General features: G+C 38.3%; 1 protein-coding gene across 1 annotated transcript; it reads right to left on the bottom strand.

Moving 5' to 3' along the window:
* Positions 1 to 10,739: 10,739 nt before the first annotated feature.
* On the bottom strand, positions 10,740 to 12,287 carry LOC101290377 (26S proteasome regulatory subunit 7-like). Its single transcript, XM_033427800.2, has one exon. The coding sequence runs from the start codon at positions 12,201 to 12,203 to the stop codon at positions 11,079 to 11,081; it is 1,125 nt and encodes a 374-aa protein (XP_033283691.1). The 5' UTR covers positions 12,204 to 12,287; the 3' UTR covers positions 10,740 to 11,078.
* Positions 12,288 to 14,056: the final 1,769 nt, after the last annotated feature.

The raw sequence follows: 14,056 nt of genomic DNA, 5'->3' as shown, positions 1-14,056 counted from the left end.
GTTCACTTTTCTAAGACTCTTAATCCTTTCTGTCATCTACCATGGCATTCTATTTCTGCTTCGCTTAGGGTAGGCCATCATTTTTTCTAAGAACCATTCTCACTGCATGTTAACACAATCTCCTGGGACCCTAGCCAGGGTGATAAATATTTCATTGTGTGAGAGTACTCCCATATCAATAAACTCTCCCTTACTCAACTTTATGTTCCACACCCCTTGATCCAACATCTTCAGGATCTAGTACCATATATTTACTATATAGTATATCTGTTGTCCTAAATCTAGTACCACTCTTCATTTCTCTTGCCAATACTTGTTGGCTTGGCCTGCATCTCATCCAGCATGTAACACTTTCATGGTAACTCCTCTTCCTGCTTTTTAATCTCTGAATATAAGGAATCCAAAGTACCCTGGTGGGAGCCATAGCTTACAATTCAATGAGACTCAAGCTGTGTTATATAAGAATGCAACCCCTTTGGGGACCAGGACTTTCTTCCCAGAGTTGCAGAGATGGAAAGCACAGAGTACCCCAGTGGGTCGTGGGGAATGATAATTATGGGGTCATCCTGTTTCCACTGCTTTGGTTCTCAGATTCCTGTATTCTTATTGGTGAAAAAACATATAGAGCTCTCATGACTACTCCATATGTCCATCTGCCTTCCTCTTCATAATTCCAATCTCCCGTCATTTTCCTTCTAAGTTCTTGGCCAGCTGGCCAGGTCATTAGCCAAAGACCTCAGGACACTACCCCTTTCACACAAAGTGAATGACCCCACATACCACTCACAGTCTCACAAAATCAGGAAGATTTCTCCCCACTGTCTTTCAGGGATACCTTCCCCCCACACTCTCTGCCCCCATGAATGTGGCTGTAATGCAGCCATTACTCATTTTCAGCTGGCCCCCATATATTGAGCTGACTCATTAACAAAGCTCAGGCTTTTTCCTCTTCCTTCAGTTGGTCTAAATGGACATGATCTGAAGGAGAAGCACTGGAGCAACTATTATAAGTTTATTGATATGAGTGTTTGGGATCTGGGCTTCCTGCTCATGCAGTGTGCTTGACCTCTGGTCCTACCTTGGCTTTATCCCAGATGTGCTATTTCTATCTTACAGTAGAATGCTGCTGGACACACTCAACTTTATGACTTTGTAGATCTAATACGACCCAGCTCATAATGGATAGCTCTGGACAAAATGTCACTTTGCACTTCATGGTCAAGCATTCTATCTCTACCAGGGCCAAGAAACATGCCAGAAGCTATTTTTCAAAAGGCATTTGTGTGTGTGTGTGTGTGTGTGTGTGTGTGTGTGTGTGTGTGTGTGTCTATGACATGGCTTTGCTCCAGAATCCCAGCATTGTGATTCTCCAACTTAGGCTTGCCATAAAATCCACACTGCCTCTGTTTATGACACTAACACTTCCAACATCATAGAGTCCATCAGATCACATGTCCCAGGCAACAGGACTGACTGGATCATAGCCTAGGCTACTGCAGATTACTATACTGTTCCTGGTCCCACTCAAAGCTGGCAACCTTCTATGTTACATGATAAATGGTCCAAACAATAGTTATATGTGTGAAATATGCTGCCTCCAGAATGCAAAGAGGTCCACTAGACATTTTTCTCCTTGTTGTAGGAGATGCAGGATGCAGCAATTTGTCTTTTACTTTGGAGAGGAAATTGATATGGTCTTGACCATTGGACACCTAAAATCTTCACTGAAGTGGCAGGTCCACTCACCCTTTGGAATATGTATATCTTTCCAAAACCTTTAACATACTATCTACCTCGTGCTTTTCCTATCAAACCAGCATGATATCATCAATGTAATAAATCAGTGTTCTGTGAGATATCAGGGCGATCCAGATCTCTTTGGAGTATTTTATGACTTTTTTTAAAAGGAAACTGTAAATAAATATTTTGTCAATTCCACATAAATTCAAACTTTTGATTCTGTATTCCAGTCAAAAAAGAAAACAATGCATGTGCCAAATCAATGGCCATATACCATGTACTTGAAGCCTTACTAATCTTTTCTAGCAACATATTATTCACTTCCGGTAAAACAGCTGCAATAGTGCTACTACTTGAATGAGTTTATAAAGTACACAGGGAGAAATGGGAAAGATCTTAGTGTTTTTATAAACTTATGGAAAGAGAAATAAATTAAAGATACAGATGGAGAGGGCCAAGTGTCTGAAATGTAGAAACTCATTCATTCTTTCATTCAGTGCATGGAGGTAACTGATGTGGGAAAAATAAAGAAGGTAAGTGGAATAGAGATTGACAAGGTAAAGAGGCTGCTATATTATATAAAGTTGTCAATAAAAAAACTCACAATTAAGATACCATTTAAGCAGAAACAAAAGGAATGGGGAAATAAATATTTGGATAGCTGTGAAAAAAAGCATAACTGATGAAATGATTGGCTTAGTATGTTTGAGGAAGAAGGCCTATGTGACTGAGCAGAATGAGCTAGCATAGAATGGAAAGAAATAAAGAAATAAGGTAGGGCTTCCCTGGTGGTGCAGTGGTTGAGAGTCCGCCTGCCGGTGCAGGGGACACGGGTTCAAGCCCTGGTCTGGGGGGATCCCACATGCCGCGGAGCGGCTGGGCCCGTGGGCCACAAGTACTGAGCCTGTGCGTCTGGAGCCTGTGCTCCGCAATGGGAGGCCGTGACGGTGAGAGGCCCGCGCACTGCGATGAAGAGTGGCCCCCGCTTGCCACAACTAGAGAAAGCCCTCGCACAGAAACAAAGACACAACACAGCAAAAATAAATGGATGAATAAATAAATTTAAAGTGGATAATAGAGTTAAAAAAAAAAAAGAAAGAAGATAAAGAGAGGACACATGGGGGACAGGGTAAGGAATTGTAAACCATTGTAAGGTCTAAGTTGTTTTGGTTTCGTTTTGGTTTTCTGGGTGAGGAGAAAGCCATTTAAAAATTTTGACCAGAGGGATGCTGTAATGCAGTTTATGTTTTAACTTAATCTCTGCTATGTTGAAAATGCACAATAGGAGAGCAATAGTGAAAGCAAGGAGACCAATTAGGTTTTGCTATTTAGCATAGCAAAAATATGAGGTTACATAGTCTAAATCTCTAGTAGAATAACTTTTGCATAGGAGGAGATTCTCACGTTCTAATGACTTGGGAGGGGAAAAATTAAGCAAATGGAAACAAAACGTGGCTAGGGAGAAATATAAAGGAAATTTCACTTAATGTTCTTCCTTCTCTTAGGCATTGAAAATTTTACAGCCTACCATGTTTCCTTTTTGTCTTGACTATAAAGAAGTTCAGAGACAATTTTAATGCTTAATGAAATCACTCATTAATGTAGTCATTCACTCATTTACTCATGCATTCTATCAATAACCATCTATTTCATGGCTAATATGTGCTAACACTGTTCAGCAAGACAGAGTCTCAGGTCTTGAAGATCTTGACAAAGACAATTGTGTAAAAAGAAATCACTGATTTTTTTTTTCAGAAGACAGATATAAGCTAGAAGAAATTTTTTATTTTGTTTTGTTTAAATTCTTAAAATTATATCACCAATGGACATTAAGCAACAAACTAAAATTTCAAAAGAATGCATGTATTATTTCAATACAAAGAATGGTTAACCTAACATAAATAACATAGAGCCAGTTATTATTTCTCAGAATTGACTAATTGATGAACTCTAATTTTCTTTTGAATTAATGAATTTTAAATAAGATTTTATTTTGAACCATTTTTGAATAGTGGAAATAAATAAGCACTCCCAAAGTACATAAAATCACTGTTTTAGTAGAAACAACTATTATAATTTGTAGCAATGTTGCATAGAGAAAAACCATCTTGCTTACATAGTCTGACAAATTATATCATGAAATGAAACTGTAATGAGAGCTAGAATGTTTGAAGTGCTCTATTTTTACCACACCACATACCTTCAGTCTAGCTAATTTAGGAACTTTAATGGTAATCCATAAACACTCTTTTTATCTAGGATATGGTAAAATAATCAATGTTGTACCAATAAACCAAGCAACTCAACCAAGCATAATTAGATTGAAAGGAAATAAGCAGAGTAATATCAATATTTAAGACCTTTTAAAGATATGAAAATTGTTGTGGAAATTCCAGCTTTTGGAATGTAAAAAGTGAAATGGTATTAGGAAAAGAGTCACTCAATGAGAAGAATAACTTTGGAAGTTCAGATGTTACAAGACAGTGATTACACAGAGGGAACAAAAAAAGAGTGAAATTTCTCCATTTGTCACCTTGACAATTCTAGCAAAAAAGTTAATAGGAAACAAAATTAAATATCCTCCACTTAGAGCCATTTCTCCAGTATTTGGGAATACATCGGTAGTTATCATCTTTATTTTCAAGCTTTTCTGGTAGAAGATATATAAAAAGCTGCACTAAAACCCTAATTATTGGTACAGTAAAGCAACCAGAAAATATAACATTTGTTTTTTTAAAAACATTTTTGAATTATTTGACAATTTGTATTATGTATTTTTCAGTTATACTTGACTATAGAATTATCTTCTTGGTTTCTGATTAATCAATTTTTAAATAATGTTTCTGACTCCTCAACCTCTATGTGTTTTTACAAACCAAAATAAAAAGATAGTTCTTAAAATTATTTTTTCCTTTTGGCACGTTTTAATTTGTTTTGAGTGAGGATATCATATTTAAGGGAAAAAAAGTAGAAAATCCTTTTATTTAATATTTATCAAGTTAAATACTATTAGAAGACTTTGGGGTATAGTAGTGTATAATACTCCATAAAAACTCTCAATGCTATCAATTATCTCTGTGATGTTTAATTTAATTGTCAACTTGGCTAGGTTTGGTATTCAGTGGCTTGGTAAACAACAGTTTTTATGCAGATATTTACTGTGAAGATATTGCTGTGAAAATAATTTTAAAATGTGATTAAGTTTACATCAGTAGATTTTGAGTAAAGCAGATTACTCTCCATAATGTGGTTGGGCCTCACCCACCCAATCAATTGAAGGTCTTAAGAGAAAAGACTGAGTTCCCCTGAGGAAGGAATTCTGCCACTACACTGCTTGTGGACTCAACACTGCAACATCAACTCTTCCCTGGGCCTCTAGCTCGTTGGCCTACCCAGCAGATTTCAGACTTACAAGTTCCCACAACTGAGAAGGCCAATTTCCTAAAATAAATCTCTCAGTTAGATATAGTTAGATAGATAGATAGATAGATAGATAGATAGAGAGTTAGGGATACATCCTATTGGTTCTGTTCATCTGGAGAATCCTGACAACCTCCATGATTCTACATCCAATGGTCAGTGCTCATCCTCTTTTTTTTTCTCAGCAGCATTTAACTTAGTTGATTATACCTCTTCTTTAACATACTTTCTTCACTTCAATTCCAAAATACCATTCTCTTGATTTTCCTCCTACATTATTTATCTCTCCTATTCAACCCCCCTTGACGGTTGTTCTCTACTCTTAACTTCTAAATGTTGGAGTGGATTTGGGTTACTCTATGATCTCTTTCTCTTCTGTATCTATACCTCACCTTTGGTGATTTCACCTAGGTTCATAACTATAAAAGCCATCTATATGCCAATAACTCCCAAATTTAATTTTCCAATCCAAACTTTGCTCTGGAACTCCAGATTCATACACACAACTCAGTACTTAATGTTTCTACTTAGCTATCTAAAAGATATTCTCAAAATAACATGTTCATAACTGAACTCCAGCTATTTCCTCACCAACCCACTCCACCCCTAGCCTTACCATTTCATAATGAACAAACAATCTCTCAGGAGATGCTGTTGTTTCTGCCTTCAAAATATATTCAGAATCTGGTGATTTCTTATCACTTCTGCTACAACTCTGGTCTGAGTCACCATAATCTATCTCCTAGATTAGTTGATAACGTTTCAAATAATTTCCTTTTTTCCAGCCTTGCTCACTGCTATGCCTTTTCTAAACACAATGATCATTTTAAAATGTAGGCCAAATCTTGTCACTTCTCAGCTCAAAATTGTTCAATGATTCCACATTTCCCTAAGCTATAAAAAACAGTGTGCTGGAAGTGGCCTAGATATAACATAAGACCATTTTATTCTATATGAATATGATGCAAAGGCCCTATAGCTCTACGTAATCTTCCTCTTCCCTCTCTATTAGCTCTCTGACCTTATCTCCTACTCTTCCCCTCTTTTATTCCACTGGTCTTCTTGCTATTTCTCCAACATTATAAACAAGCTCCTGACTTAGGGCCTTGGAAAGCAGTTCCCACAAATAACCAAATAAATCACTTTCTTCAAGTCTTTGCTCAAATGTCAACTTTTCAATGGGGCTCATCCTAATTACCCTATTTAAAATTGCAAACTGCTCCTCGAACCTTTAACATTATCCTCTTTACATATTTCTGTATTAAATGTCTTGTTTATTGACCTAAACTCCAGGATCATTTATCCCCGACTAGTGTGCAAGCTCTACTACGGCAGAGGTTTTTGGCAATTTTGTGCACTATTAAATTCCCAAGTACCCAGAACAGTGCATGACAAATGATAAGTACTAATGCTTATATTTTAGTGATTTAAAATAAAATATTTTGGGCTTCCCTGGTGGCGCAGTGGTTGAGAGTCCGCCTGCGGATGCACGGGACACGGGTTTGTGCCCCAGTCTGGGAAGATCCCACATGCCACGGAGCGGCTGGGCCTGTGAGCCATGGCCGCTGACCCTGCACATCCGGAGCCTGTGCTCCGCAATGGGAAAGGCCACAACAGTGAGAGGCCCACGTACTGCAAAAAATAATAATAATAATAAAATAAAATAAAATATTTGAAATACATTTTTCTTTCGAAAATATGAAACTGAAGTTAACAATCTTATTTCAGAAAATCAATCCAGGGAATTCCCTGGTGGCACAGTGGTTAAGAATCCACCTGCCAATGCAGGGGACAAGGGTTTGAGCCCTGTCCGGGAAGATCCCACATGACACGGAGCAACTAAGCCTGTGTGCCACAACTACTGAGCCTGCGCTCTAGAGCCCACAAGCCACAACTACTGAAGCCTGCATGCCACAACTACTGAAGCCTGTGTGCCTACAGCCTGTGCTCTGCAACAGGAGAAGCCACCTCAATGAGAACGCACCACAACAAAGAGTAGCCCCTGCTCGCTGCAACTAGAGAAAGCCGGCATGTGGCAACGAAGACCCAATGCAGTCAAAAATAAATTAATTAATTAATTAATTAATTTTAAAAAAGAGAAAAGAAAATCAATCCAAACACCATTAAAGTCCAAACTCTTGCCAAATAAGCTTAACCTATATTCAGCGTCTCAGTTTGATGCCATTTTTTTGGAGAAAGTTTACTACAACTCTAAAATCCAAAAGGGCACCCAAGATGAACTAATTATAAGCACCCAAATAATCAAACGCAGAATGGATGGTAATGTTGCTCCCAATACTGGGAAAAGGTGAATGAGGAGAGATTGTACCTACTATTGCTCTCCTAACCACACCCAGTTCGTTACCCTAGGAATATGTGTGTATAAATTGCAAAATGGAATAAGATCATGGAAACCAACCTACTTAGTTGTAGCTTCCATAATTGAATACGACAATCCATCATGGCCCTTTTAGAATATTATTTGAATAAACCTATCTGTCCACATGCCTTGATTTGACTCAGGGCATAACTACTTACTCTATATGATCATTGTAATGTATTCTAACTCATTGTCTTTGATATTTACTTCTGGATTGGAATACACTGTCATCTCATGAGCATTTGAGCAATCTAGGACAAACTGCAGATGAGAGTATGTTAAATAGAATGATAAAAGTATTCATTCTCTATTTGTTGTTGATTCATTTATCTAACATTTTAATCTTCAAAATGGTATCCTAGAATCAGTTATTAATACAAGTATATCATAGATACTCAATAGTGCAACACATGTAGAATATAGTAATAGTGTTGTGAATTATATCACTACTCATATCCCAGAAAATATTCTTCAAAATATTAAAATCAATGGTGTATGTAGCTAGTTCAATTCTTAGGGTTCCTCATAATGATTAAATAATAGACACAAAAAACATTTAAAAATGAAAAACTTTTCTATATCAATATGGCAATTATACTAACCTTTACTTTTTCTAATAATAAAAGAAATATATGCTGGTGCAAAAACTCTAAAAAAATTTGAGACGGATATCCAGGTTTCATAGTACACCAGAGTCACACGTCAGCAGTACATCAAGAGAAATTAGAAAAATGATAATAATAAAGACCAAAAAAAAAAAAGAAAAAGGGAGGGACCCAAGATAGCTCTTAACTTCAAATCAAGAAAATGCCAGTACCAATCCACTTTTAAGATCGTGTTGATGAGTTGTCTAGATAATTTGCCACTAGTCCATACCTTTATTGTGTTTGTAATTAAGCTCAGAGCTGCATGTAGTAGGAAAGAGTATGTTAAACCTCTTTAAAAAATGACGTATCTCCTTTCAGTTTGTCAGAGCAATCTTTAAGTCATATGGTCTGAAATAAATTCTCAGTATTTAGTTCATTTTGTAATTTAGCTTGAAGAAAAAAATAATTTTATAATCTCCTCTACTGCAGAAAAAACAACCCATGCTCCTTTTTGTAAAAGGGAGAGAAAAGACTACAATTGAGTTTTATGATTTCATGCACTGTCTACTTTAGTATGGTTACAGAACATTTGCAAAACCAGGTTTTATTTCTTTAATAAATTCTTTCTCTCAAAACACAGAGTTAGGGCTTCCCTGGTGGCACAGTGGTTGAGAGTCCGCCTGCCGGTGCAGGGGACACGGGTTCATGCCCCGGTCCGGGAGGGTCCCACATGCCGCAGAGCGGCTGGGCCCGTGAGCCATGGCCGCTGAGCCTGCGCGTCCGGAGCCTGTGCTCCGCAATGGGAGAGGCCACAACAGTGAGAGGCCCACATACCGCAAAAAAACAAAACAAAACAAACAAAAAACACACAGTTAAAATTAATAATAGAAACACAACATAACCTTAAATGAGAGCTTATATACTGCATTCCTTAGAACAGCTGCTTCTATTTCATTTTATTTATTTGCTTGTTTATTTATTTACTTTTGGCTACTTTGGGTCTTCGTTGCTGCGCGTGGGCTTTCTCTAGTTGCGGCGAGGAAGGGCTACTCTTCGTTGTGGTGTGCGGGCTTCTCATTGTGGTGGCTTCTCTTGTTGTGGATCATGCACAGGCTTCAGTAGTTGTGGCACACGGGCTCAGTAGTTGTAGCTCGTAGGAGCACAGGCTCAGTAGTTGTGGTGCACGGGCTTAGTTGCTCCGTGGCATGTGGGATCTTCCTGGACCAGGGCTCAAACCCGTGTCCCCTGCATTGGCAAGCGGATTCTTAACCACTGCACCACCAGGGAAGTCCCTTCTATTTCATTTTAAATTAACCAAGCTTTATGTAGTCTTTGGAGCTGACCTTATAGAACAGCAATACTATTAGCCCTAAAGCACGTGTTTCTGATTTTGGGTATTTGAGATAACATTTCTTATAAAATTCAAGAAATAAAACTGTATTGTGCCTGAGAGGAAAAAAAATCTATGTATTGTTTAAAATATCATTGATATCAATATGAAAGTTACCCACTGAGGGCACAGGGAACTATAGACCTTATTTCACTCTTACTTAATCCACTATTTCCACTTTCTAGAGAGCCCTAATCCAAAAAATAAAAACAGAGCCCACACTTTGACATCTAAAATTGACAGTGTAGGGAATTCCCTTACAGTCCAGTGGTTAGGACTCCAAGCTTCCACTGCAAGGGGCCCGGGTTTCATCCCTGGTAGGGGAACTAAGATCCCACAAGCCACGTGGCGTGGCCAATAAATAAATAAAAATTGAAAAAATAAAATTGACAGTGTAAGTATGGTAAAAAGAGACATTGAGACATTCTCTTCATAATTTCTCTTCCTAGTGGAAATTTTATGTTTATGTGTAACAACTTTCTTCTGTGGAGCTTAAAGAATCTTATGTACACTAACTGATGAATCCTTTCAACATCCTTATGAAATAGGCAGGAAATTCCCGTTGCTCAAGACATGAATGAAAACAAAGTCATGCTCTATTATTTACCATGGAAAAGGACATCTAATCACTTGTTGCACAGACACTGTTAATTAGCTATTCTCCTCTGTTGAGAACCAATCAAAAGGCAATTGGTTTAAAATGTCCTTAAATTACAATAGGAGTAATATAAGATAGCAATATGAGAGACTTTTTAAATGGAGAGTAAAAATGAGACTGGTTTAGGTTGATTAGCCTATAGCATGCCCATTAACAGTGGAACACAAGATGACAGGCAAGGGTTGGGATTATGAGGGGGTACAAAACACACTATGACCTTCTGTTGTATCTCCCCTCCCCATCTCATGACAGGCACTTGTATGTGAATTATTCTCCCAGCACAATCCAGGTCTCAAAGAACTATTTCTCCTGTGTCAATGGGTTAACCTGGGCAGGCACTAGAGCTCCATGGTACAACAGCTTATTGTGACTCATCATTTCTCATTTTGGAAGAAGGTAAATACAGATTTCAGATGTTAATTTTACATGGTTTATACCAGGAGGAAGATAATTAATGTTTATTTCAAACTTTTCCAAGCTTACAAAGTTCTATATTAGTGAAAATTACATAGAAGCCGATTTTAAATCAGTGTAAGAAAAACAGAGCTATCAACACTCTTTTTTTTTTTTTTAGATATCGCCCTTTATTGTACCACAGAGAAACGACATCTGAAAAAATAGCATACAATTTTGAAAACCACTTATTTTGTGTGTGAAATGGTTATTAAGAAGTCTGTATAAGGTTAGGATTCCAATGAAAAGTGTTTTCACGAACACCTCCAGGGCTCAGTTGTATGTCATATAGCGTGGAGTGGCACTGAATTTGGCATAGGACTTGATGACCTTATTTACAGCCTCCAAGAAATCCTTCTCAGTAGCAATTTTTCGCCGTGCTCGGATGGCAAACATACCAGCTTCTGTGCAGACGCTTCTGATCTCAGCACCAGTGCTATTTGGACACAGTCATGCTAACAATTCAAATCTGATATCTCTTTCAACACTCATTGAATGGGCATGATTCTTAAAAATGTGAGTCCGACCTTCTAGATCAGGTAAGCTAAACTCAATCTTCCTGTCCAGTCTCCCGGGCCTCATCAGCGCAGGGTCCAGAGTGTCAGGTCTGTTTGTGGCCATCAGAACTTTAATGTTGCCTCGAGGATCAAACCCATCCAGCTGATTGATCAGTTCCAACATGGTCCTCTGCACTTCATTGTCACCCCCAGCACCATCGTCAAAACGAGCCCCTCCAATAGCATCAATTTCATCAAAGAAGATAAGGCAGACTTTCTTTGTTCTGGCCATTTCAAAGAGCTCTCGAACCATCCGAGCCCCCTCACCGACGTACTTCTGTACAAGTTCAGATCCAATAACTCGAATGAAGCAAGCATCGGTCCTATTAGCAACTGCCCGAGCACAGAGTGTCTTGCCTGTACCCGGTGGACCAAAGAGCAGCACACCCTTAGGAGGCTCAATGCCAAGGTTAACAAACCTCTCTGGATGAAGTAGTGGGGTTTCAACTACTTCTCGAAGTTTCTCAATCTGTTCCTTACAGCCACCCACATCACTATATGTAACATCAGGTTTTTCCTCCACCTGCATCATGGTAACTGTTGGGTCAATCTTAGGAGGCAGTGGAATGTGAATCTGATACTTATTTCTGTCCACACCAACTCTCATCCCTTCTTCAATGTCAGTAGGTGCAACCTGATCACTGAGGTCCACCACAAACTTGGCAAACTGCTTCACATTGATAATGTACTTCGGGTCCTCTGAATCAGCATTGATTATCTTTGTGCATCTCGCAACCTGCAAAGGCTGTTCACTCTGGAGTGTTTGCTTATCCGCAGCCAAATCCCAGAGTGCTGGTGGGGCCAGGCCAGTGTCAGACTCTTTAATACCCGTGAGCTCATTAATTTTCTTGAGAAGTTGTTGAATGTCATCTTCAACCTGTTTGATTTGCCTAGAGTAAGTGCTCTGACCATAAGTTTTCAGCAAGGCAATATCCCCCTCATCCAGAGCTCGGATGGGCTTGTCTTCTTTCTCATCTTCTTTGGTTTTCCGCTGATCTGCACCGAGGTAATCCGGCATTTTAGGAGATCCAAGAACCTCAGCTTGCTGGGTGATTACACAGCACCTTCCTCGCTTCCGGTGGCGCTCCTCAACACTCTTTTAAAGAATATTGTCAAAGTGATTACTGACCAAGTGGATAATCCAACTAGGCTTACTCTAAGGGGCTTTAGGAACCTATAAATCAAAATTTTTAACATTTTTATTGTCTCTCCTACACTCAGTGAGCATCTATGACTCTGAACCCCAGAAAATTTACTCATCCTTTCATGAATCTATCCATGGTCTCCCAAAATATGCTATAATTTGCACAAATTGTTCAGGATGCTATGCATTAGCATTCCCTCCACCAAAGCATAGCTTTACTGATTTAATACACTCCAGTAATATAACTTTTCACAACTGATTATTAAAATTTTTTCTTTAATTTAGAGACATTGGTCAAATAAATGAATTCAGAGCCTGGGGGAAAAGTGTTGATCTAATACCAATCTGCCTTTCAAAATTCCAAAAAGCATCAAAACAGCAGCCTGTGAACATTTTCAGTTTTAGGTTTCAGTCCTAAGAATACCAAATTTTGTGGAGATATATATATATATATATATATATATATATATATATATTCATAGATATCATCCCAAATGGCATAAATCATCAACATTACTAAACTGATTGGCTTAATTCAAAGAACTATTATCTTCAGAATTTCATGTATTATTCTCAAAAATATAACTTTGGATACAAACTTTAATTAGAAGTTCTTTCAGACATAATGTCTTGCTTTATTTTCTACACATTAGAGTTTGGCTTAATTTAAATTTTTTTTTTGGTTTTTTGTTTGTTTGTTTTTTGGTTTTTTGGGGGTATGTGGGCCTTTCACTGTTGTGGCCTCTCCCGTTGCAGAGCACAGACTCCGGACACGCAGGCTCAGCGGCCATGGCTCACGGGCCCAGCCGCTCTGCGGCATGTGGTATCTTCCTGGACCGGGGCACGAACCGGTGTCCTCTGCTTCGGCAGGCGGACTCTCAACCACTGCGCCACCGGGGAAGCCCCTTAATTTAAATTTTATAAAATAAAATTTAGTAATGTACACTGAATTTTCATTTATATGTTCAGTTCATTGATTTATTCATTTCCTGTAAAGAATAAGAAATTTATACTTCTTGTTTGCAAAGTTATTCCCCAAAGATTCCACTACAAGCTCCAAGACAATAGAAACATTATTATTCTGATGTCTCAGTCATTGATGAGATGGCCTATTTCAAATTATTTGATGATTTTAAGTACTTCTATTAGTTCTATATTGTTTTGGCAAACCATATGTAAAAGTAAAGCCACTCATTAAATGCTCTTATGGAAAAATGAGGGTTCTTTTTTCTAAAACACCTTATAGTCACACTTGGATATTCTAGCTCTAACATGAAAAGGAAAGTATTTTTCTTTCTTTTTTTAAATATTTATTTCTTTATTTATATATTTGGCTGCGTCAGGTCTTAGTTGCAGCAAGAGGGATCTTCACTGTGGCATGTGAGATCTCTTGCTGCAGCGCGTGGACTCTTCACTGTGGAGTGGGGGCTTCTCTCTAGTTGCAGCATGTGGGCTCCAGAGCATGCGGGCTCAGTACTTGCAGTGTGTGGGCTTATTTGTCCCAAGGCATGTGGGATCTTAGTTCCCCGACCAGGGATTGAACCCTCATCTCCTGCACTGGAAGGTGTATTCTTAACCACTGGGCTACCAGGGAAGTCCCAGGAAAGTATTTTTCTCACAAAAGAATTTCTTAAAATAGTTTAAACAAACTTAGAGTACTTTTAGATACTTTAGTTTACAAAAGGTTAACTTGGTCTGTATTTAGTACATATAAAGAATATAAGCTA

Source organism: Orcinus orca, chromosome 4 (genome assembly GCF_937001465.1).
Source record: "Orcinus orca chromosome 4, mOrcOrc1.1, whole genome shotgun sequence".
NCBI classification, from domain to species: Eukaryota; Metazoa; Chordata; class Mammalia; order Artiodactyla; family Delphinidae; genus Orcinus; species Orcinus orca.
Note: the sequence above shows the minus strand (reverse complement) of the source record. Positions and strands in the feature narration are given on the sequence as shown.

Bases quoted from the DNA above. Each gene is read 5' to 3' on its own strand.
- LOC101290377 (XM_033427800.2), bottom strand. From the start codon at position 12,203: ATGCCGGATTACCTCGGTGCAGATCAGCGGAAAACCAAAGAAGATGAG.